The sequence below is a fragment of the Entelurus aequoreus genome, linkage group LG08, assembly GCF_033978785.1.
Source record: "Entelurus aequoreus isolate RoL-2023_Sb linkage group LG08, RoL_Eaeq_v1.1, whole genome shotgun sequence".
Taxonomy (NCBI): Eukaryota; Metazoa; Chordata; class Actinopteri; order Syngnathiformes; family Syngnathidae; genus Entelurus; species Entelurus aequoreus.
Window position 1 is genome coordinate 64,278,748 of NC_084738.1, and position 26,742 is coordinate 64,305,489.

At 39.8% G+C, this 26,742-nt stretch overlaps 1 protein-coding gene across 1 annotated transcript in view; it reads left to right on the forward strand.

Annotated features, from left to right (window-relative positions):
- gnaz (guanine nucleotide binding protein (G protein), alpha z polypeptide) overlaps window positions 1–26,742 on the forward strand; it is an 80,025-nt gene that overhangs the window by 31,070 nt on the left and 22,213 nt on the right. Inside the window, exon 2 of the mRNA XM_062057026.1 lies at window positions 19,154–20,357. Within this exon, the coding sequence (XP_061913010.1) occupies window positions 19,635–20,357 (723 nt within the window). The 5' untranslated portion in view covers window positions 19,154–19,634. The remainder of the gene's footprint in view (window positions 1–19,153; window positions 20,358–26,742) is intronic.

Genomic DNA, 26,742 nt, shown 5'->3' on the forward strand with positions numbered 1-26,742 from the left:
TATATATATATATATATATATATATATATATATATATATATATATATATATATATATAAATAAATATATATATATATATATAAAATAAATAAATATATAAATATATATACATAAATAAAGAGATTACTGTACAGATAAATATATTGCACTTTTTCACATGCGTCCACGTTTATGGATGTATGTTATATTGTCTTTTTTATTCCAGCGAGTTAATCCATTTTGGGGGGAGTTGAGGGGATAATTGAATTATAATGATGCGTTTAAGAGTCTTATGGCCTGAGGGAAGAAGCTGTTACAGAACCTGGAGGTTCTGCTTCGGAGGCTGCGGAACCTCTTTCTAGAGTCCTGCAGTGAAAACAGTCCTTGGTGGGGGTGGGAGGAGTCTTTGCAGATTTTCTGAGCCCTGGTCAGGCAGCGGCTTTTTGCAATCTCCTGGATAGGAGGAAGAGGAGTCCTGATGATCTTTTCCGCCGTCCTCACCACTCTCTGGAGAGACTTCCAGTCTGAGGCACTGCAGGCTCCAGTCCAGACAGAGATGCTGTTGGTCAGCAGGGTCTCTATAGTGTCTCTGTAGACTGTGGTGAGAATGGGGGGAGGGAGCTGTGCTCTTTTCATCCGACGCAAAAAGTGCATGCGCTGCTGAGCTCTTTTTACAAGAGCTCCGGTGTGTAGGGACCAGGTTGTATTGTCAGTTATCTGCACCCCCAGGAACTTGGTGCTGCTTACCATCTCCACCGCTGTGCCGTTGATGTAGAGTGGAGCGTGGCTGGACTGGTGCTTCCTGAAGTCAACGATGATCTCCTTGGTCTTGTTGACATTCAGGACCAGGTTGTTGGTTCTGCACCAGTCAACCAGATATTTCACCTCCTCCCTGTAGTCCATGTCATTGTTGTCAGGGATGAGGTCCACTACTGTTGTGTCGTCCGCATACTTCACAATGTGGTTAGTAGTGGACCTGGCGCAGCAGTCATGGGTCATCAACGTGAACAGCAGTGGACTCAGGACGCAGCCCTGGGGGGAGCCGGTGCTCAGGGAGATGGCACTGGAGGTGTTGGTGCCAACTCTCACAGACTGGGGTCTGTCTGTGAGGAAGTCAAGCAGCCAGTTGCATAGGGGGCTACTGAATCCAAGGGGAGCCAGTTTGCTCACAAAGTGCTGCGGGATGATGGTGTTGAACGCTGAGCTGAAGTCCAGGAACAACATCCGCACATCCAGATGATTGTTTGATTTCATTAAGACACGCCTCCAGATGATTGTTTGATATCATTAAGACACACCTCCAGACGATTGTTTGATATCATTAAGACACGCCTCCAGATGATTGTTTGATGTCATTTAGACACACTTCCAGGTGTTTGTTAAATATCATTAAAACACACTTCCAGATGATTGTTTAATTGCATTAAGACACGCCTCCAGGTAATTGTTTAATATAATTAGGACACGCCTCCAGATGGTTGTTTGATGTCATTAAGACACGTTTCCAGATGGTTGTTTGATTTCATTTAGACACCCCCCCAGGTGATTGTTTGATATCATTAAGACACACCTCCAGAAGATTGTTTGATGTCATTTAGACACGCCTCCAGGTGACTACAATCTAGCGTGTTGGTCAGCTTTAGGGGCATGTAGAGTTGGGTGTCATCAGCATAACAGTGAAAGCTAACACCGTACTTGCGTATGATGTCACCTAGCAGCAGCATATAGATGCTGAAGAGTGCAGGGCCAAGAACCGAACCCTGTGGAACGCCAGGTTACCTTAACATACTCTGAGGTTACATTATTATGGGAGATGCACTGCATCCTGTCAGTAAGATAAGAGTTAAACCAAGAAAAGGCTAAGTCTGACATACCAATACGTGTTTTGATTCGTGCTAATAAAATATTATGATCGACGGTATCGAGAGCAGGGCTAAGATCAAGAAGCAGCAACATGAATGACGCATCAGTATCCATCGTTAGCAATAGATCATTAAGTCATTTTTGCGAGGGCTGTCTCCCTAGAGTGATTTGCCCTGAAACCGGACTGAAAGGGTTCACAGAGATTGTTAGACGCTAAGTGTTCATTTAGCTGCTGTGCAACAATTTTTTCGAAGATTTTTGAGATAAAGGGGAGGTGGCACAACGGCCGATACTTCACCATGAGGTCAGGGTCGAGGTTAGGTCTTTTCAGCAGAAGATGAATAACCTCTTTTTTTAAATACTAGGGGAACAGTGCCAGAGGAAAGTGATACGTTATTAATATTTAGCACTGATGGTCCTAATATCACAAACAGCTCTTTGATAAGTTTCACAGGAAGTTGGTCAAGTAAACAAAGAGAGAGGTAGCGGTGTGACAGACCTCATAGTAAGCACCTCAAATGATTCATATTTATTACTCAGGTTAGGGGTAAGGTTAATGTTTTCATTGGATATTAGTGTGACCCCTCCACCCCTTTTAAGGGGACAGGCAATATGTGCACTATTATAGTTAGGAGGAGATGCCTCGTTAAGCGGGAAAACTTCATCTGGTTTGAGCCACGTTTTGCTGAGACCATTGATGTTAAGATTGTGGTTTCTAATTTCCTCATTAACTAATAACGTTTTTAGATATAATGATCTGATGTTTAAAAAGCCCATATTATAGGTAATGAGCTGTTTTGAATAATTTTTGTTAATGGTATCCATAGTAGTGATATTAATAACGTTACGTTTATTTTGTGCAGTGCGCCTTAAATAATGTTGATCACATCTAGGAATTGATATGAGGATCTTCAGATTGTTTGCTTGGTGCTGCGACAGATTGTCGGCGTCATAATTTGCCAGTAAAATGCATGTTCACCTCTGGCACAGTCACTACAGAAAAAACATGAGTCAGTTGTGTATTATTCTACCAGAAATGCTATGTGTGCAGGAGTTTTTCAGCCTGGCGCTAGTTAGTTCTAGCTTAACTGACTCCTCACCCGGACTAACAGACTCTGTAATTGCCTGTGTCCGAGCTTGCTCTAGTGTAGTTAGTAAACTGTGACTCAAACAGTAATCTATGTTGCTAGTACTAGTATTAATATGCTAAATATGCTAGCCAGGCATTGTTAATATGCTAAATATGCTAGCCAGGAATTATTAATATGCTAAATATGCTAGCCAGGCATTATTAATATGCTAAATATGCTAGCCAGGCATTATTAATATGTTAAATATGCTAGCCAGGCATTGTTAATATATGCTAAATATGCTAGCCAGACATTATTAACATGCTATATATGCTAGCGAGGCATTATTAACGTGTGTGCGTGTGTGTGTGTGTGTGTGTGTGTGTGTGTGTGTGTGTGTGTGTGTGTGTGTGTGTGTGTGTGTGTGTGTGTGTGTGTGTGTGTGTGTGTGTGTGTGTGTTTGGACTGTCAACAGTGTCACTCCCAGCGAGGAAGGACAGTAGCGTTTGACTTCTAAATTTTCTTCAAGCGTTTGTTGAAGAGTTTTGTAAATAATACAGTGTAGCGTATTTTCTACAAGAGTTTGAGAAATAATACAGAGTAGTGTATTTTATACAAGAGTTTGATAAATAATACAGAGTAAAGTATTTTCTACAAGAGTTTGATAAATAATACAGATTAGTGTATTTTCTATAAGAGATTGATAAATAATACAGTGTAGTGTATTTTCTATAAGAGAATAATAGATAATACAGAGTATTGTATTTTCAAACAAGAGTTGTTCAATAATACAGAGTAATGTATTTCATGACAGATATGAACACAATCTGGATAAATGATATCAGACATGTCCTTGTACTTTTTTAGTCCAGTTAAAATGGCTTTTGACTCCTCCCCCCAAACATTTTTGAAATACTTTGTGTTTGTACAAATACTAGCGCATAATCATCTGTGTATTTGTACCATGTCTCTAATGTTAACCATGTAGGTCTACAACTAGATGTGACCCATCTCTAGGTCTAGAACTAGATGCGACCCGTCTAGGACTATATGTGACCCATCTAGGTCTAGGACTAGAAGCAACCCGTCTAGGTCTAGGACTAGTTGTGATCCGTCTAGGACTAGATGTGACCCACCTAGGTCTAGGACTAGATGTGACCCATTTAGGTCTATGACTAGATGTGACCTATCTAGGGCTAGGACTAGATGTGACTCATCTACATCTAGGACTAGATGTGACCCATCTAGGTCTAGGACTAGATGTGACCATTTAGGTCTAAGACTAGATGTGACCAAATAGGGCTATGACTAGATGTGACCCATCTAGGTCTAAGACTAGATGCAACCCATCTAGGTCTAGGACTAGTCGTGACCCAACTAAGTCTAAGACTAGATGTGACTCATCTAGGACTAGGACTATTGGTGACTCATCTAGAACTAGGACTAGATGTGACCCATTTAGGTCTAAGACTAGATGTGACTCATCTAGGACTAGGACTATTGGTGACTCATCTAGAACTAGGACTAGATGTGACCCATTTAGGTCTAGGACTAGATGTGACCCATCTAGGTCTAAGACTAGATGTGACCCATCTAGGTCTAAGACTAGATGTGACCCATTTAGGTCTAAGACTAGATGTGACTCATCTAGGACTAGGACTATTGGTGACTCATCTAGAACTAGGACTAGATGTGACCCATTTAGGTCTAGGACTAGATGTGACCCATCTAGGTCTAGGACTAGATGTGACCCATCTAGGTCTAAGACTAGGTGTGACCCATTTAGGTCTATGACTAGATGTGACCCATCTAGGTCTAAGACTAGATGTGACCCATCTAGGTCTAAGACTAGATGTGACCCATTTAGGTCTAAGACTAGATGTGACTCATCTAGGACTAGGACTATTGGTGACTCATCTAGAACTAGGACTAGATGTGACCCATTTAGGTCTAGGACTAGATGTGACCCATCTAGGTCTAGGACTAGATGTGACCCATCTAGGTCTAAGACTAGGTGTGACCCATTTAGGTCTATGACTAGAAGTGAACCATCTAGATCTAAGACTAGATGCAACCCATCTAGGCCTAGGACTAGTTATTACCCATCAAGGTCTAGGACTAGATGAATGAATGAATGAATGAATGAATGAATGAATGATCTTTATTGTCATTGTGCATGTACAGGTACAGGTCCAACGAAATTTAGATTGCTTCCCTGAGGTGCTTTGCATTTTTTTTTTAAACGAAGAAACCACACAATATACAAAAACAACACAATATACACAATATGCAATATACGATGTGGCCTAAGACCACTCTAAGAGGCAATGTAAAAGAAAATGAGACAGTAAAAAGTATAAAGTGACTAGAGAGGAGTAATGCGTGACCCATCTAGTTCTAGGACTAGATGTGACTCAACTAGGACTATTGGTGACTCATTTAGAACTACGACTAGATGTGACCCACCTAGGTCGAGGACTAGCTGTGACCCATCTAGGTCTAAGACGAGATGTGACCCAGCTGAGTCTAGGACTAGATGTGACCCAGCTAGATTGAGGACTAGATGTGTCCAGTGGTGTGTCGTCAGGGCCAGCAAGGCCTTCTCTGCTGGCCTAACATAACCAGAAATCATGATCATAATTAAAGATAAAAGTATGTTTTTTATTTACTACCCCTAAATATCTAAAAGTACTCATATTCTCTTCATGTCATATTATGCTCCTTCCAGTGCTGTTGTTTTTAGGTTTGAGTTTTTATCCAATCAGAATTCAGTCAGCTTATGTTGCCATGCTGTTCCAAATCTGCCCGGGGCATTCAGAATCAACAATGCAGGCGTCTGTGCACTGTAAGTGAACGGGCACATACAGTTGATAAATAATTGCGATAACCCAATTAGATCACGAGTTGTTGTCAGTAATGCCTTCTAGATGGCCTCCCGTTGAACGTGACATTCACGCGTCCTGTGATTGGATACTCACTGGTTTGAGCCGCAGCGGTGCTATGCAGATCAGCCGAGCCACACCCTTGACGGTTAGCAGATTAATTTAATTATTAAATTCATCCAATGATCATAAATTCATCAAAGTTAATTCTATTTTTAATTTACTTTCCGTACATATATAAAAGTATTCATCATGTTCTCTTCATGTCAGGCTCCAGTGTTGCTTGTTTTTACATTAGAGCTTTTATCCAATCAGAAGTCAGCTGGCCTGTTGCCGGAGCTTTATAAATTCAGCCAAAGCCTTCTGAATCAACATAGTGTCAACGAACAGAACACACACAGTTGATAGACAGTTGCGATAGCCAATCAGATCACAAGTTGTTGACGGTAGCCTATCTAGGTAGCCTGACGTTAACAAGACTGTGACTAGATACTCACTTGTCACTCCAAAGTGAGTATCCAATCACAAGTTGCAATTTACTGAAGCAGGCAATGTTGCACTGTAGCCATGCAGTGTTGCGTCGACCAGCTCTTCCTCCCAGGGAATCTAAGTTACTGGTCAATCCCAAGTTCTTTCGATGACATATATGCTGAGTAAGAAGGACCATCAAGACAGACTTGGAATATTTTCAAGTTTTACTAAAGCTTTAGGAGATCAGCTTAACCAATACATCTGACACTCAAACGGAAGAGCCAACTTCTTGCACATGAAGAAAGCCCCCACCTGTCCGAAAAGGAACACGGCCTCATTGTTCTACTACAGATAAGACAAAAGGGAGTATTCCATCTCCTACAGTGCAAGCCTTCAAGGTGACACACATATCACAGCGGTGGAGATAGTACGCAGCACCAAGTTCCTGGGGGTGCAGATAACTGACAATATAACCTGGTCCCTACACATCGGAGCTCTTGTAAAAAGAGCTCAGCAGCGCATGCACTTTTTGCGTGGGATGAAAAGAGCACAGCTCCCTCCCCCCGTTCTCACCACATTCTACAGAGGCACTATAGAGAGCCTGCTGACCAACATCATCTCTGTCTGGACTGGAGCCTGCAATGCCTCAGACTGGAAGTCTCTCCAGAGAGTGGTGAGAACGGCGGAAAAGATCATCAGGACTCCTCTTCCTCCTATCCAGGAGATCGCAAAAAGCCGCTGCCTGACCAGGGTTCAGAAAATCTGCAGACTCCTCCCACCCCCACCAAGGACTGTTTTCACTGCTGCACTCTAGAAAGAGGTTCCGCAGCCTCCGAAGCAGAACCTGCAGGTTCTGTAACAGCTTCTTCCCTCATGCCGTAAGACTCTTGAACGCATCATAATTATCCCCTCAACTCCCCCCAAAAAGGACTAACTCGCTGGAATAAAAAAGACAATATAACATACATCCATAAACGTGGATGCATGTGGAAAAGTGTAATATATTTATCTGTACAGTAACCTATTTATTTATTTATATATGCACCTTATTGCTTTTTTATCCTGCACTACCGTGAGCTTATGTAACAAAATTTTGTTCTTATCTGTACTGTAAAGTTCAAATTTGAATGACAATAGAAAGGAAGTCTAAGTCTAAGTCTAATAGTTTACTTGCGGACATAAGATAACACATAGAAAGAGTACAAATGGAAAAACACTAGCTGTTTTAAACATGACAATGAGTACAGAAAGAACTCTTAAACATATATACATTCTCCACAATAGCTAACAGAGAAATCACCAATACTCACTTTTTTAATCCACAAAGAAGGAGAACAAAACGTTAATTAGGTGACTGAGGTAGAAGACTGAGGTAGTCACCTATAACCTACACATGGACCACCCGCCAATAACAACATCAGATGGCAATGCTCTGCAAGAGGTCAATGACTTCAAGTACTTGGGTTCCTGGATGAACTCCACAGAACAAGACCTTAAGGTCAGGAAGGCACTAGCGCGGAGGGCCCTGAACGGTATGTCAAGAGTGTGGTTCTCGAATCTCCCCCGACACATAAAGCTGAGTCTATTCCACGCCACTGTGGAGTCTGTCCTGCTGTATGGCTGCGAAAGCTGGACCCTGACACCCACCCTGTAGAAGTCCCTAGATGGGTGCTACACCAGAATGATACGAGCTGTTCTGAATGTGGACCTAACATCCACATCACCAACAAGGACCTGTACGGGCAATTGCCGAGGCTCAGCAAGAAGGTAACAGCTAGGAGGATGAGGCTGGCCGGCCACTGCCACAGACATCGGGAGCTCCCGGCCAGCAGTCTGGTCCTATGGGAAACAAAGCGCGGGCATCGATCGCGAAGACGTCCCGCGCTAACGTCCCGCGCTAACGTACGTGGACATCCTGAAGAAAGATGCGGGAGCTAAAAGCTCTACGGAGCTGGCCAGGTGTATGGAGAACCGGAATGATTGGAGACTCCGATGGAAGCTCGTCTGAGGACGACTGAGAGAGAGAGGTGGCAAGGCCATTTTCATTAAGGATATTTAAAGAGAAACTACATCTTGTGAGACGACGTCGGCCAACCCCGGAAGCTAGCTCAGGTGTTCCGGTGATGAAATGGGGAAATGCCTGCCACTTCCACTCGAATCAACCGACTACGAGCTGTACCACTGGCTTATACGGCGTTGAATGGGTGCTACATATTGTGAGTTCAAATATTTTGTTTCTTCATGTTTAATGCTTCTCAAAATTTAAATTTTGACAGTACCACATAAAATATCTTTTAATTGCTGATGCAGGTTTATTGATTTTTAAATAGCCTGTTTCGTACACTGTTGAGGTGATTCAATGGCCAGTAGTGCGTAAATGTGTTTCTGTATAGTATTTCTCCAGCTTTGGTCATGTGGTGACATAGGTTATGGTATTTTGAGAGGTAGTCATTGAAGTCGGACATCACTGAAGGCCTAGGTGGGAAACGCTCGGCGCGCCACTGGATGTGTCCCATTTAGGTCTAGGACAAGTTGTGACCCATTTAAGTCTAGGACTAGTTGTAGAATAGAATAGAATAGAAAGTACTTTATTGATCCCTGGGGGAAATTCAGCAAAGAGTGTTTCTGCCCGGTAAACTTAAATTGTGACCAATTTAGGTCTAAGACTAGATGTGACCCATTTAGGTCTAAGACTAGATGTGACCCATTTAAGTCTAAGACTAGATGTGACACATTTAGGTCTAAGACTAGATGTGACCCATCTAGGTCTAGATGTGACACATCTAGGTCTAAGACTAGATGTGACCCATCTAGGTCTAAGACTGGATGTGACCCATCTAGGTCTAAGACTAAATGTGACCCCATCTAGGAACAGGACTAGCTAGGTATGACCCATCTACGTCTAGGACGACATGTGACCTCATCTACGTCTAGGACTAGATGTGACCCATCTACATCTAGGACTAGATGTGACCCATCTACGTCTAGGACTAGATGTGACCCATCTACGTCCAGGGCTAGATGTGACCCACCAAGGGCTATGACTAGATGTGACCCACCAAGGGCTAGGACTAGATGTGACAATATAAGTCTGTGACTATGAAGTGATGAATACTACTAGGATGAGAGGATAGTTTGAAACCACTGAATGTCCTGAGAACATCAAGATCACAAAGTTGTGATCTTTATGATTGTTTTAATATCAAACATAACCCCGAAGGGAATAAGCGGTAGAAAATGGATGGATGGATGGATCACTCGTCAGTCCTTCAAGACCAACATCTCATCCAACAAAATGGAAGGAAAAGATACATAGCAACGACCTTAGCAACCGCCATAGCAACCACCATAGATACCACCATAGTAACCACCATAGCAAACCCCATAGCAACCACCATATATACCACCACAGATACCACCATAGATACCATCATAACACCTCCCATAGATACCACCATAAATATCACCTTAGCAATCACCATAGATATCACCTTAGCAACCACCATAGCAACCACCATAGATATCACCTTAGCAACCACCATAGCAACCACCATAGATATCACCTTAGCAACCACCATAGATACCACCATAGATATCACCATAGCAACCACCATAGATACCACCTAAGAAACCACCGTAGATACCACTATAGCAACCACCATAACAACCCCATAGCAATCCCCATAGATATCACCTTAGCAACTACCACAGATCCCACCATAGATATCACCTTAGCAACCACCATAGCAACCCCCATAGATACCGCCATATACCGTAATTTCCGGACTATAAGCCGCACCTGACTATAAGCCGCACCAGCTAAATTTAGGGGAAAATACAGATTGCTCCATATATAAGCCGCACCCGACTATAAGCCGCAGGGTTTTGATGTGTAATTAGCGTAGTATATAGGGGTTCCTGCTACCACGGAGGGGATTGTCGGGACAGAGATGACTGTTTGGGAACGCAAAGAGTCACATTTATTAACAATAAATCTTTCAATCATTCAATCAAACTTTCACATCTTTGACATGACAATAATACAACGGTGCAAAGTAATACAAAGTGCTCGCCTGTACGTTATCAAAATAACCAGCCTACCGGTAGATGAAAAGTCAGTCTTTAATCATTGTGTCATCGTCTTCCTCCTGCGTACTAAAACCACCGAAATCCTCTTCGTCGGTGTCGGAGAAGAACAGGCCGTATATAAGCCGCACCCTTGTATAAGCCGCAGGGACCAGAACGAGGGGAAAAAGTAGCGGCTTATAGTCCGGAAATTACGGTATATCACCTTAGCAACCACCATAGATACCACCATAGCAACCAACATAGCAACCACCATAGATACCACCGTAGATACCACCATAGCAACCACCATAGATATCACCTAAGCAACCACCATAGCAACCACCATAGATAATACCATAGACACCACCATGGATACCACCATAGCAACCACCATAGATACCATACCATAGATATCTCAGCTACACTTAGTGTGTATATATATATATATATATATATATATATATATATATATATATATATATATATATATATATATATATATATATATATATATATATATATATATATATATAGCTGAGGTTACTGTGGTGTATCCGTTAAATAGTGCTCAAACTCCCCTGAAGAGCAGGGAAACAGACCTGTAGGGATGAAATAGTGTGTGTGTTTTCCCCCCAACCTAAGGAAAGGGACAAGCGGTAGAAAATGGATGGATGAATATATATATACATATATATATATATATATATATATATATATATATATATATATATATATATATATATATATATATATATATATATATATATATATATATATATATATATATATATATATATATATATACAGTGTGTGTATGTAAAGTTCCCAGTGCTGTGTGGGCATCCAAATGTTTTGGGTTGAGGTAATATTTCTTGTCCTGACTGCAGGAGGAGGCAGTTGATAGTAAACAAAGTGGTGTCACCTTGTGGTGTGTCACCTTGTGGCGTGTCACCTTGTGGAGTATTGCTCATCTCACTAATGCCTTGCTCATTGACCGTGTCAGCAACATCACATACAATAATAATCCTCCTCGTGTCCAGCCGGACTTCAATCTTCATTCTCTTGCTTTTGATACGCTAATAACGAGCCGATCTTCCTTGGATTTGATGCCAGATCTGCAGTCACTTGACACTGATGTTGGGACCGGCTGCTGCTTTGGAAGTTGGCCCAGAGACTTCTGGGAATCGGCCTTTGAAAGGAAAAACAAGTGTCATGTGGCAAGAAGCGAGCAAAATGATCAGCTGACTCAAGGACATGTGAGCACTTTATGTGTGCCTACACTGTCCTGGCGTCTGCAAGGCTCCTGCTCCAAGGTCTGCTGAGTGTGCGGAGATAAACCTTCCATTGTGAGGACCTCATGCTTGTGAGCAGGAACTCTGCAGCCAGACTCCCAGCCTGCAGCTCAAAGGATGTGAAGTCACTGCAAAGTCAACCCAATTGACACATTTCAACTATTTCTAATGACATGCCACAATAGTCTACTTATGTGTGTACTTATCATCAGTGTACTTAAAGTGTGTACTTATCATCAGTGTATGGGTACTTAACATCAGTGTACTTAAAGTATGTACTTGACATCAGTATACTTAAAGTGAGTACTTGACATCAGTGTACTTTGAGTACTTGACATCAGTGTACTTCAAGTGAGTACTTGACATCAGTGTACTTCAAGTGTGTACTTGACATCAGTGTACTTCAAGTGTGTACTTGACATCAGTGTACTTAAAGTGAGTACTTGACATCAGTGTACTTAAACTATGTACTTGACATCAGTGTACTTAAACCATGTACTTGACATCAGTATACGTAAAGTGAGTACTTGACATCAGTGTACTTAAAGTGAGTACTTGACATCAGTGTACTTAAAGTACTTGACATCAGTGTACTTAAAGTGAGTACTTGACATCAGTGTACTTAAAGTGAGTACTTGACATCAGTGTACTTAAAGTGAGTACTTGACATCAGTGTACTAAAGTGTGTACTTGACATCAGTGTACTTAAAGTGAGTACTTAACATCAGTGCACTTAAAGTGAGTACTTGACATCAGTGTACTTAAACTATGTTGTTCAAGTGTGTTCTTGACATCAGTGTATGGGTACTTAACATCAGTGTACTTAAAGTATGTATTTGACATCAGTGTACTTAAAGTGAGTACTTGAGATTAGTGTACTTAAAGTATGTACTTGACATCAGTGTATGTGTACCTTGCATCAGTGTATGTGTACTTAACATCAGTGTATTTAAAGTGTGTACTTGACATCAGTGTACTTAAAATGTGTACTTCACATCAGTGTATGCATACTTCACATCAGTGTACTTTAACATCAGTGTACTTAATGTGCGTACTTGACATCAGTGTACTTAAAGTGTGTACTTGACATCAGTGTATGTGTACCTTGCATCAGTGTATGTGTACTTAACATCAGTGTATTTAAAGTGTGTACTTGACATCAGGGTACTTAAAGTGCATACTTACCATAAGTGTACTTAAAGTGTGTACTTCACATCATTGTATGTGTACTTCACATCAGTGTACTTTAACACCAGTGTACTTCACATCAGTGTACACTTAACATCAGTGTACTTAAAGTGTGTACTTGACATCAGTGGACTTAAAATGTGTACTTCTAATGGTTTCAAATGCAACAATACATGCATGTAATGATAACTTGAAATAAGAAAAAGCAGATAAATGAAAGGAAGAAAGAGAAGTGAACTGTATTAACCTTGTAGATTGTTATAGTAACAATGGGTTGAGCTTTGTCAGTGTGCCGTGTGTTACCCAGTTTCCCCTAGGGCAGGGATCGGCAAACAAAGAGCCATTTGAGACCATTTCCCACCAAATTAAACCCACTTCCAGCCACAACCTGTTTGATCCTTAAAATAACAATAACTCTACTTTTAGTGGAAATATGACCACATCATACCAGTTCTCAAATCCCTTCACTGGCTTCCTGTTCCACTCAGGATTGAATATGAAGTCTCCCTACTAACTCACCAGGGCCTCCATGGAAATGCCCCCCTCTACCTCATAGAACTGCTCACCCCCAAATCCTCCACACGACACCTCCGCTCCGGACAGGCTAACCTCCCCCAACCTCCAAAAGCCAGAGGGAGCTTGGGTGGAGGCATGAAAGAGCCACATGGGGCTCCAGAGCCGCGGGTTGCAGTTGAGCAATATTCATGTGCTCATTTGGAATACAAGTTCAGATATTCATGTGCTCGATTGGAATGCGAGTACAAATATGCATGTGCTCATTTGGAATACCGGTACAAATATTCATGTGCTCATCTGGATTAAAGGGTAAAAATTTATAATGTGCTCATCTGGAATACAGGTCCAAATATTCATGTGCTCATTTGGAATACAAGTCCAAATATTCACATGCTCGATTGGAATGCGAGTACAAATACCGTATGCATGTGCTCATCTGGATTAAAGGGTAACATTTTGAATGTGCTCATCTGGAATACAGGTCCAAATATTCATGTGCTCATTTGGAATACAAGTCCAAATATTCATGTGCTCGATTGGAATACAAGTCCAAATATTCATGTGCTCGATTGGAATGCGAGTACAAATATGCATGTGCTCATTTGGAAGACCGGTACAAATATTCATGTGCTCATCTGGATTAAAGGTTACAATTGATCATGTGCTCATCTGGAATACAGGTCCAAATATTCATGTGCTCATTTGGAATACAAGTCCAAATATTCATGTGCTCGATTGGAATGTGAGTACAAATATTAATGTGCTCACCTGAATACAAGTACAAATATTCATGTGCTCATCTGGAATATAAGTACACATATTCATGTGTTCATCTGGAATACAAGTTCAAATATACATGTGCTCATCTGGAATACCAGAACAAATAATGTGCTCATCTGGATTAAAGGTTAACATTTCTAATGTGCTCACCTGGAATACAAGTCCAAATATGCATGTGTTCATCTGGAATAAAAGTACAAATATTCATCTGTCATCAGGAATAAAAGTACAAGTATTCATGTGCTCATCAGGAATAAAAGTACAAATATTTATGAGCTCATCTGGAATACAAGTTCAAATATGCATGTGCTCATCTGGAATACCAGTACAAATATTCATGTGCTCATCTGAAATATAAGTACACATATTCATGTGCTCATCTGGAATACAAGTTTGAATATGCATGTGCTCATTTGGAATACCAGAACAAATATGAATGTGCTTATCTGGATTAAAGGTTACATTTTCTAATGTGCTCAATGAAGACTGCAATACAAGTCCAAATATGCATGTGCTCATCTGAAATAAAAGTAAAAATATTCATGTGCTCATGTGGAATCAAAGTACAAATATTTATGCACTCATCTGGAATACAAGTTCAGATATTCATTTGCTCGATTTGAATATGAGTACAAATACTAATGTGCTTATCTGGAATACAAGTACAAATATGCATGTGCTCATTTGGATTACCAGTAAAAATATTCATGTGCTCACCTGGATTAAAGTCTAATGTGCTCATCTGGACTACAAATCCAAATATGCATGTGCTCATTTGGATTACCAGTAAAAAATATTCATGTGCTTACCTGGATTAAAGTCTAATGTGCTCATCTGGACTACAAATCCAAATATGAATGTGCTCATTTGGATTACCAGTAAAAATATTCATGTGCTCACCTGGATTAAAGTCTAATGTGGTCATCTGGACTACAAATCCAAATATGCATGTGCTAATTTGGAATACAAGTCCAAATATTCATGTGCGCGATTGGAATGTGAGTACAAATATTCATGTGCACATCTAGAATACAAGTACACCTATTCATGTGCTCATCTGGAATAAAAGTAAAAATATTAACGTGCTCATCTGGAATAAAAGTACAAATATGCATGTGCTCATCTGGATTAAAGGTAAACATTTCTAATGTGCTCATCTGGAATACAAGTCCAAATATTCAGGTGATCATATAGAATAAAAGTACAAATATTCATGTGCTCATCTGGAATATGAGTGCAAATATTAATGTGCGCATCTGGAATACAAGTTCAAATATGCATGTGCTCATTTGGATTACCAGTACAAATATTCATGTGCTCATGTGGATTAAAGGTTAACATTTCTAATGTGCTCATCTGGAATACAAGTTTAGATATTCATGTGCTTGATTAGAATGTGAGTACAAATATTCATGTGCTCATTTGGAATACAAGTACAAATATGCATGTGCTCATTTGAAATACCAGTACAAATATTCATGTGCTCATGTGGATTAAAGGTTAACATTTCTAATGTGCTCATCTGGAATACAAGTTTAGATATTCATGTGCTTGATTAGAATGTGAGTACAAATATTCATGTGCTCATTTGGAATACAAGTACAAATATGCATGTGCTCATTTGAAATACCAGTACAAGTATTCATATGCTCATCTGGATTAAAGGTTAACATTTCTAATGTGCTCATCTGGAATACACGTCCAAATATTCAGGTGATCATCTGGAATAAAAGTACAAATATTCATGTGCTCATTTGGAATATGAGTGCAAATATTAATGTGCTCATCTGTAATACAAATTCAAATATGCATGTGCTCATTTGGATTACCAGTACAAATATTCATGTGCTCATGTGGATTAAAGGTTAACATTTCTAATGTGCTCATCTGGAATACAAGTTTAGATATTCATGTGCTTGATTGGAATGTGAGTACAAATATTCATGTGCTCATTTGGAATACAAGTACAAATATGCATGTGCTCATTTGATATACCAGTACAAATATTCATATGCTCATCTGGATTAAAGGTTAACATTTCTAATGTGCTCATCTGGAATACAAGTCCAAATATTTATATGCTAATCTGGGATATAAATACAAATACTCACGTGCTCGATTGGAATGAGAGTACAAATATTCATGTGCTCATCTGAAATACAAGTCCAAATATTCATGTGATCATCGAAAATGCATTTTAAATATTAGTACAAATATTATTAGTATAAGTTAAAACATTCATGTGCTCATTTAGAATGCAAGTCCAAATATTTACTTGCTCATCTGTAATGCAAGTAGAAATATTAATGTGCTCATTTAGAATATCATTACAAATATTCATGTGCTCATCTGGATTACAAGTTAAAATAATGTCTACATCCGTAAAACAAGTTGAAATATTCATGTGTTCATCCGCAATACAAGTACAAATATTCATGTGCTCATCTGCAATACAAGTTAAAAAATTAATGTGCTCATCTGGAATACCAGTTCAGATATTTATGTGCTCATTTGTATTACAAGTACAAATACTTATGTGTTCGTTAAAAATACAATTGTGCATGTGCATGTGTTCATCTGTAATACAGGTACAATCATTCATGTGCTCATCTGGAATGCAAATCTAAATATTCATGTGCCCATCTGGGATGTAAATCTAAATATTCATATGCCCATCTGGGATATAAGTGCACATATTCATGTGCTCATCTGGGATATAAGTACACATATTCATGTGCTCATCTGGATTACAGGTACAAACAATGTGCTTACCTGGAATGCAAGTCCAAAATCTTCATGTGCTCATATGTATCATAAGGTAAACTATTCATGTGCTCATTTGGAATGCAAGTCCAAATATTCATGTGCTCACCTGGAATACAGGTACAAACATTCATGTGCTCATCTGGAATGCAAGTTCAAATATTCATATTCTCATCTGGGATATACTGTAAATCCAAATATTCATGTGCCCATCTGTGATAGAAGTATAAATATTCATGTGCTCATCTGGAGTACAAATACACATATTCATGTGCTCGTTTGGAAAACAAATGCATATTCATGTGCTCATCTGCGATACAAGTACACATATTCATGTGCTCATCTGGAGAAAAGGTACAAACATTCATGTGCTCATCTGCGATACAAGTACACATATTCATGTGCTCATCTGGAGAACAGGTACAAACATTCATGTGCTTATCTGGAATGCAAGTCCAAAATATTCATGTGCTCATCTGTAATATAAGTTAAAATATTAATAGGCTCATTTGGAATGCAAGTCCAAATATTAATGTGCTCACCTGGAATACAGGTACAAGCATTCATGTGCTCATCTGGAATGCAAGTCCAAATATTCATATTCTCATATGGAATATACTGTAAATCCAAATATTCATGTGCCCATCTGTGATATAAATATAAATATTCATGTGCTCATCTGGAGTACAAATGCAAATATTCATGTGCTCGTTTGGAAACAAGTCCAAATATTTATGTGCTCACTTGGGATATAAGTCCAGATATTCATGTGCTCACTTGGGATATATATGGGGGACGGCGTGGCGCAGTTGGGAGAGTGGCCGTGCCAGCAACCTGAGGGTTCCTGGTTCAATCCCCACCTTCTACCAACCTCGTCACGTCCGTTGTGTCCTTGAGCTAGACACTTCACCCTTGCTCCTGATGAGTCGTGGTTAGGGCCTTGCATGGCAGCTCCCGCCATCAGTGTGTGAATGGGTGAATGTGGAAATAGTGTCAAAGCGCTTTGAGTACCTTGAAGGTAGAAAAGCGCTATACAAGTATAACCCATAACCCATATAAGTACAAATATTCATGTGCTTATCTGGAATACAAGTACAAATATTCATGTGTTTATCTGGAATACAAGTAAAAATATTCATGTGCTCATCTGGAATACAAGTTCTTCGTTCAGTGACACACCTTTTCGTCATCGCACTGCCAGCTGTCTAATAACTGTCTGGACTGTGAGCACGTGTGTAAAATAATGTTAGGGTATAGAAAAGTGCCATTTTGATCTAATCCATTATTGTTATTATTTTTATTATTAGCATTTTTCTGGCAGACATCTGCAACTTTGAATGATTTGATGTTTGCGGCCCAGATCCACATCTTGTCAAACTGCTGTGCCAGTTGCTGCTCATTTAGGATGTACTTTTATGTAAATATAAATAATAATAATAATAATAAGCACAAGTTTAATTGCCTGACAACAATCCGTGCACTAAATGTCATCTAAAGCCAGGAAACGATAAAACGTTTTATTACGGCCATGTTTCCTTCTGCTCTGTTTGTCGTCTGCCGCGTCGAAGAAAAGACTTCACTCTCTCGCTTTTTCTCAAGTCGGCAAAGCAAACGTAGGCCAAAGAAATTATTTCGATTTTGTTCCTCAGGGAAAACGAGGGAAACCTTGGGAAGGGGCCCCAGATTTAGGGATACCACGATTGAACGGTTGCATTAATGGATAATGCGGGGGTCCAGTCCATCGAGAAGCTGACAGATAGTAGGGGGATCTTCTTCTGGGCCCAGTCAGATCCGCCCACATTTCTGCTTGGAAGAGTGATTCACACCGGGTTTTAACTCAGAGCCGCTAGAACCTCATCCCGACTGGTACCTCTCCAGAAATGAACTGTGACCAGCTGGTATTCTCTCCCGGCAGGAGAAGGGGGCAGAGTAGAAAATGGGCAGATCAACTGGTCTAAAAAGGGGTCTATTTATTCTGTAAAAGAGTCTAAGGCTGGACTTGAATTTTTTGACTGAGAAATGACTCCAAGAAATTGGAAGTTCAGAATGTTTAGAGAGTGGCCGTGGACTTAAGGACACACCTTCAGAGGACTGACCAGCTGTAATATTTCCGATGATTGGTTACAAAATATGGCCGTCATGGAGCAAAACATTTTAGCAACTTAGAAGCTAATTGTCCATCAATCGATAAGGATACAGAGTTAGAAAATATCTGTTTCGACCACAGCCCATAGAGGGCTGAAACCGGTCTTCATGTGTCTCTTCTCTGTTGTTTTTCCAGACACACGGCCCTTCGGGAAGCTGAACAATCATCGGCAAGAGGAGGAGAGTTGTGGACGATTGCAACACTTCAGCCATGTGGGGGCGGAGCCAGATGAGTTTCACCATCGCACACCTCAAGCCAGAACATTTCTTGCACTGACCAACGCTGAACGGTGTCGGCCTTCCCTGCAGAGCTTTGCCCCCGGGGCGCCCCTGCTATGAGCCCCAGATCCCTAGGCTTCAGCAGGCAGTCCATCCTCAGTGCCAGGCACTGTGTGGGCATCCCACCAGTCTGGGTTTTGCCCACACAGGACACAGACTGCCCCTGAGCAAAAAGAATGAAACGCTCCTAAGTCACTCGCTGGTTGTGACGTCCTACCCACCTCCTCTCCGGAAGATCCTCGGCCTCTGCCGCAGTTACCGTAACCTCTTCTTTGCAATTTGCTCCCTCGTCCGGCGGCAGCACGAGTTCCTTTGCGCTCACCACGTGGTGGAGGACCATGGGATGCCGTCAGAGCTCGGAGGAGAAGGAAGCGGCTCGGCGCTCGCGGCGGATCGACCGCCACCTGCGCTCCGAAAGCCAGCGACAGAGGCGTGAGATCAAGTTATTACTGCTGGGCACCAGCAACTCTGGCAAGAGCACCATCGTCAAGCAGATGAAGATCATCCACAGCGGCGGCTTCAACCTGGAGGCCTGCAAAGAATACAAGCCCCTCATCCTGTACAACGCCATCGACTCGCTCACCCGCATCATCCGTGCCCTCACCACTCTGAAGATCGACTTTCAAGACCCTGATCGCGCCTACGACGCCGTGCAGCTCTTCGCCCTCACGGGGCCGGCGGAAAGCAAGGGCGAGATCACTCCGGAGTTGCAGGGGGTCATGAAACGCCTGTGGGCGGACTCCGGGGTCCAGGAGTGCTTTCAACGGTCCAACGAGTACCACTTGGAAGACAACACGGCGTACTACCTGAACGACCTGGACCGCATCTCCGCGGCCGAGTTCATCCCCACGGTGGAAGACATCCTGCGGTCCCGCGACATGACCACCGGCATCGTGGAGAACAAGTTCACCTTCAAGGAGCTCACCTTCAAGATGGTGGACGTTGGCGGACAGCGATCAGAGAGAAAGAAGTGGATCCATTGCTTCGAGGGCGTGACTGCAATCATTTTCTGTGTTGAACTGAGCGGCTATGACCTCAAACTCTACGAGGACAACCAGACGGTAAGGAGCATGAAGCTGGTCATCTCCATCTTCTTTCTCTTTCTCTTTCTTTTTCTCCTCCTTATCCTTCTCCTTTTTTCTCTCCTTCTCCTTTTCCTCCCTTTCTTTCTCCTTCTCCTTTTCTTTCTCCTTGTCCATCTTTTCCTTCTCTTTCTCCTTCTTCTCCTTCTTCTCCATCTTCTCCATCTTCTCCTTCTCTTTCTTCTACTTCTTCTTCTCCTTTTTCGTTCGTCCTCATTTTCAAAATGGCTTCCAATGTTTGTTCTGACAGATTGGCTTGCCAACTTGTTATTTTGCGGCTCCACTCATGAATATTCACAAGTCATGTTCACTGTATCACTACAAGACACATTCATTATATGGTTTCTCTTTATTTGAGCAAAAATACTGCAGGTTGTGACTGTGTGGATATATTTTCAAATCGTTCTACTTATTTTTTAGGTAATCACAAACGTCACGTAATCACAGGGTCCTTGTTGTACCACATCTGTTGTTCATGAACACATGAATAATTAATACTGAACAAAAACAACGACTATTTACGTGTGTGGTAGAGTAATATATATAGTAGTAATGTGTGGTAGAGTAATACCTATAGTAGTAGTGTGTGGTAGAGTAATATGTATAGTAGTAGTGTGCGGTAGAGTAATATGTATAGTAGTAGTGTGCGGTAGAGTAATATGTATAGTAGTAGTGTGCGGTAGAGTAATACATATAGTAGTAGTGTGTGGTAGAGTAATACGTATAGTAGTAGTGTGTGGTAGAGTAATACGTATAGTAGTAGTGTGTGAAAGAGTAATATGTATAGTAGTAGTGTGTGGTAGAGTAATACGTATAGTAGTAGTGTGTGGTAGAGTAATATGTATAGTAGTAGTGTGTGAAAGAGTAATACGTAAAGTAGTAGTGTGTGGTAGAGTAATACATAGTGTGTGGTAGAGTAATACGTACAGTAGTAGTGTGTGGTAGAGTAATATGTACAGTAGTAGTGTGTGGTAGAGTAATATGTATAGTAGTAGTGTGTGGTAGAGTAATATGTATAGTAGTAGTGTGTGGTAGAGTAATATGTATAGTAGTAGTGTGTGGTAGAGTAATATGTATAGTAGTAGTGTGTGGTAGAGTAATACGTATAGTAGTAGTGTGTGGTAGAGTAATATGTATAGTAGTAGTGTGTGTTAGAGTCATATGTATAGTAGTAGTGTGCGGTAGAGTAATACGTATAGTAGTAGTGTGTGGTAGAGTAATACATATAGTAGTAGTGTGTGGTAGAGTAATACGTATAGTAGCAGTGTGTGGTAGAGTAATATGTATAGTAGTAGTGTGTGGTAGAGTAATATGTATAGTAGCAGTGTGTGGTAGAGTAATACATATAGTAGTAGTGTGTGGTAGAGTAATATGTATAGTAGCAGTGTGTGGTAGAGTAATATGTATAGTAGTAGCAGTGTGTGGTAGAGTAATATGTAGAGTAGTAGTGTGTGGTAGAGTATAATATGTAGAGTAGTAGTGTGTGGTAGAGTCTAATATGTATAGTAGTAGTGTGTGGTAGAGCAATATGTATAGTAGTAGTGTGTGGTAGAGTAATACGTATAGTAGTAGTGTGTGGTAGAGTAATATGTATAGTAGTAGTGTGTGGCAGAGTAATGTATATAGTAGTAGTGTGTGGTGGAGTAATAAGTATAGTAGTAGTGTGTGGTAAAGTAATACGTATAGTAGTAGTGTGTGGTAGAGTAATATGTATAGTAGTACAGTGTGGTAGAGTAATATGTATAGTAGTAGTGTGTGGTAGAGTAATATGTATAGTAGTAGTGTGTGGTAGAGTAATATGTATAGTAGTAGTGTGTGGTAGAGTCATATGTATAGTAGTAGTGTGCGGTAGAGTAATACGTATAGTAGTAGTGTGTGGTAGAGTAATACATATAGTAGTAGTGTGTGGTAGAGTAATATGTATAGTAGCAGTGTGTGGTAGAGTAATATGTATAGTAGTAGTGTGTGGCAGAGTAATGTATATCGTAGTAGTGTGTGGTGGAGTAATAAGTATAGTAGTAGTGTGTGGTAAAGTAATACGTAGTGTGTGGTAGAGTAATACGTATAGTAGTAGTGTGTGGTATAGTAATATGTATAGTAGTAGAGTGTGGTAGAGTAATATGTATAGTAGTAGTGTGTGGTAGAGTAATATGTATAGTAGTAGTGTGTGGTAGAGTAATATGTATAGTAGTAGTGTGTGAAAGAGTAATACGTATAGTAGTAGTGTGTGGTAGAGTAATACATAGTGTGTGGTAGAGTAATACGTATAGTAGTAGTGTGTGGTAGAGTAATATGTATAGTAGTAGTGTGTGGTAGAGTAATATGTATAGTAGTAGTGTGTGGTAGAGTAATATGTATAGTAGTAGTGTGTGGTAGAGTAATATGTATAGTAGTAATGTGTGGTAGAGTAATATGTATAGTAGTAGTGTGTGGTAGAGTAATATGTATAGTAGTAGTGTGTGGTAGAGTAATATGTATAGTAGTAGTGTGTGGTAGAGTAATACATATAGTAGTAGTGTGTGGTAGAGTAATATGTATAGTAGCAGTGTGTGGTAGAGTAATATGTATAGTAGTAGTGTGTGGCAGAGTAATGTATATCGTAGTAGTGTGTGGTGGAGTAATAAGTATAGTAGTAGTGTGTGGTAAAGTAATACGTAGTGTGTGGTAGAGTAATACGTATAGTAGTAGTGTGTGGTATAGTAATATGTATAGTAGTAGAGTGTGGTAGAGTAATATGTATAGTAGTAGTGTGTGGTAGAGTAATATGTATAGTAGTAGTGTGTGGTAGAGTAATATGTATAGTAGTAGTGTGTGAAAGAGTAATACGTATAGTAGTAGTGTGTGGTAGAGTAATACATAGTGTGTGGTAGAGTAATACGTATAGTAGTAGTGTGTGGTAGAGTAATATGTATAGTAGTAGTGTGTGGTAGAGTAATATGTATAGTAGTAGTGTGTGGTAGAGTAATATGTATAGTAGTAGTGTGTGGTAGAGTAATATGTATAGTAGTAATGTGTGGTAGAGTAATATGTATAGTAGTAGTGTGTGGTAGAGTAATATGTATAGTAGTAGTGTGTGGTAGAGTAATATGTATAGTAGTAGTGTGTGGTAGAGTAATATGTATAGTAGTAGTGCGTGGTAGAGTAATATGTATAGTAGTAGTGCGTGGTAGAGTAATATGTATAGTAGTAGTGTGTGGTAGAGTAATACGTATAGTAGTAGTGTGTGGTAGAGTCATATGTATAGTAGTAGTGTGCGGTAGAGTAATACGTATAGTAGTAGTGTGTGGTAGAGTAATATGTATAGTAGCAGTGTGTGGTAGAGTAATATGTATAGTAGTAGTGTGTGGCAGAGTAATGTATATAGTAGTAGTGTGTGGTGGAGTAATATGTATAGTAGTAGTGTGTGGTAAAGTAATACGTAGTGTGTGGTAGAGTAATACGTATAGTAGTAGTGTGTGGTATAGTAATATGTATAGTAGTAGAGTGTGGTAGAGTAATATGTATAGTAGTAGTGTGTGGTTGAGTAATATGTATAGTAGTAGTGTGTGGTAGAGTAATATGTATAGTAGTAGTGTGTGAAAGAGTAAAACGTATAGTAGTAGTGTGTGGTAGAGTAATACATAGTGTGTGGTAGAGTAATACGTATAGTAGTAGTGTGTGGTAGAGTAATATGTATAGTAGTAGTGTGTGGTAGAGTAATATGTATAGTAGTAGTATGTGGTAGAGTAATATGTATAGTAGTAGTGCGTGGTAGAGTAATATGTATAGTAGTAGTGTGTGGTAGAGTAATACGTATAGTAGTAGTGTGTGGTAGAGTCATATGTATAGTAGTAGTGTGCGGTAGAGTAATACGTATAGTAGTAGTGTGTGGTAGAGTAATACATATAGTAGTAGTGTGTGGTAGAGTAATATGTATAGTAGTAGTGTGTGGTAGAGTAATATGTATAGTAGTAGTGTGCGGTAGAGTAATATGTATAGTAGCAGTGTGTGGTAGAGTAATACATATAGTAGTAGTGTGTGGTAGAGTAATATGTATAGTAGCAGTGTGTGGTAGAGTAATATGTATAGTAGCAGCAGTGTGTGGTAGAGTAATATGTAGAGTAGTAGTGTGTGGTAGAGTATAATATGTAGAGTAGTAGTGTGTGGTAGAGTCTAATACGTATAGTATTAGTGTGTGGTAGAGTAATATGTATAGTAGTAGTGTGTGGTAGAGTAAAATGTATAGTAGTAGTGTGTGGTAGAGTAATATGTATAGTAGTAGTGTGTGGCAGAGTAATGTATATAGTAGTAGTGTGTGGTGGAGTAATAAGTATAGTAGTAGTGTGTGGTAGAGTAATACATAGTGTGTGGTAGAGTAATACGTATAGTAGTAGTGTGTGGTAGAGTAATATGTATAGTAGTAGAGTGTGGTAGAGTAATATGTATAGTAGTAGTGTGTGGTAGAGTAATATGTATAGTAGTAGTGTGTGGTTGAGTAATATGCATAGTAGTAGTGTGTGGTAGAGTAATATGTAAAGTAGTAGTGTGTGGTAGATTAATACATATAGTAGTAGTGTGTGGTAGAGTAATATGTATAGTAGCAGTGTGTGGTAGAGTAATATGTATAGTAGTAGCAGTGTGTGGTAGAGTAATATGTAGAGTAGTAGTGTGTGGTAGAGTATAATATGTAGAGTAGTAGTGTGTGGTAGAGTCTAATATGTATAGTAGTAGTTTGTGGTAGAGTAATATGTTTAGTAGTAGTGTGTGGTAGAGTAATACGTATAGTAGTAGTGTGTGGTAGAGTAATATGTATAGTAGTAGTGTGTGGCAGAGTAATGTATATAGTAGTAGTGTGTGGTGGAGTAATAAGTATAGTAGTAGTGTGTGGTAGAGTAATACGTAGTGTGTGGTAGAGTAATACGTATAGTAGTAGTGTGTGGTAGAGTAATATGTATAGTAGTAGAGTGTGGTAGAGTATTATGTATAGTAGTAGTGTGTGGTTGAGTAATATGTATAGTAGTAGTGTGTGGTAGAGTAATATGTATAGTAGTAGTGTGTGGTAGAGTAATATGTATAGTAGTAGAGTGTGGTAGAGTAATATGTATAGTAGTAGTGTGTGGTTGAGTAATATGTATAGTAGTAGTGTGTGGTAGAGTAATACGTATAGTAGTAGTGTGTGGTAGAGTAATACGTAAAGTAGTACTATGTGGTAGAGTAATACGTATAGTTGTAGTGTGTGGTAGAGTAATATGTATAGTAGTAGTGTGTGGTAGAGTAATACGTATAGTAGTAGTGTGTGGTAGAGTAATGTATATAGTAGTAGTGTGTGGTGGAGTAATAAGTATGGTAGTATTATGTGGTAGAGTAATATGTATAGTAGTAGTGTGTGGTAGAGTAATATGTATAGTAGTAGTGTGTGGCAGAGTAATGTATATCGTAGTAGTGTGTGGTGGAGTAATAAGTATAGTAGTAGTGTGTGGTAAAGTAATACGTAGTGTGTGGTAGAGTAATACGTATAGTAGTAGTGTGTGGTATAGTAATATGTATAGTAGTAGAGTGTGGTAGAGTAATATGTATAGTAGTAGTGTGTGGTAGAGTAATATGTATAGTAGTAGTGTGTGGTAGAGTAATATGTATAGTAGTAGTGTGTGAAAGAGTAATACGTATAGTAGTAGTGTGTGGTAGAGTAATACATAGTGTGTGGTAGAGTAATACGTATAGTAGTAGTGTGTGGTAGAGTAATATGTATAGTAGTAGTGTGTGGTAGAGTAATATGTATAGTAGTAGTGTGTGGTAGAGTAATATGTATAGTAGTAGTGTGTGGTAGAGTAATATGTATAGTAGTAATGTGTGGTAGAGTAATATGTATAGTAGTAGTGTGTGGTAGAGTAATATGTATAGTAGTAGTGTGTGGTAGAGTAATATGTATAGTAGTAGTGTGTGGTAGAGTAATACATATAGTAGTAGTGTGTGGTAGAGTAATATGTATAGTAGCAGTGTGTGGTAGAGTAATATGTATAGTAGTAGTGTGTGGCAGAGTAATGTATATCGTAGTAGTGTGTGGTGGAGTAATAAGTATAGTAGTAGTGTGTGGTAAAGTAATACGTAGTGTGTGGTAGAGTAATACGTATAGTAGTAGTGTGTGGTATAGTAATATGTATAGTAGTAGAGTGTGGTAGAGTAATATGTATAGTAGTAGTGTGTGGTAGAGTAATATGTATAGTAGTAGTGTGTGGTAGAGTAATATGTATAGTAGTAGTGTGTGAAAGAGTAATACGTATAGTAGTAGTGTGTGGTAGAGTAATACATAGTGTGTGGTAGAGTAATACGTATAGTAGTAGTGTGTGGTAGAGTAATATGTATAGTAGTAGTGTGTGGTAGAGTA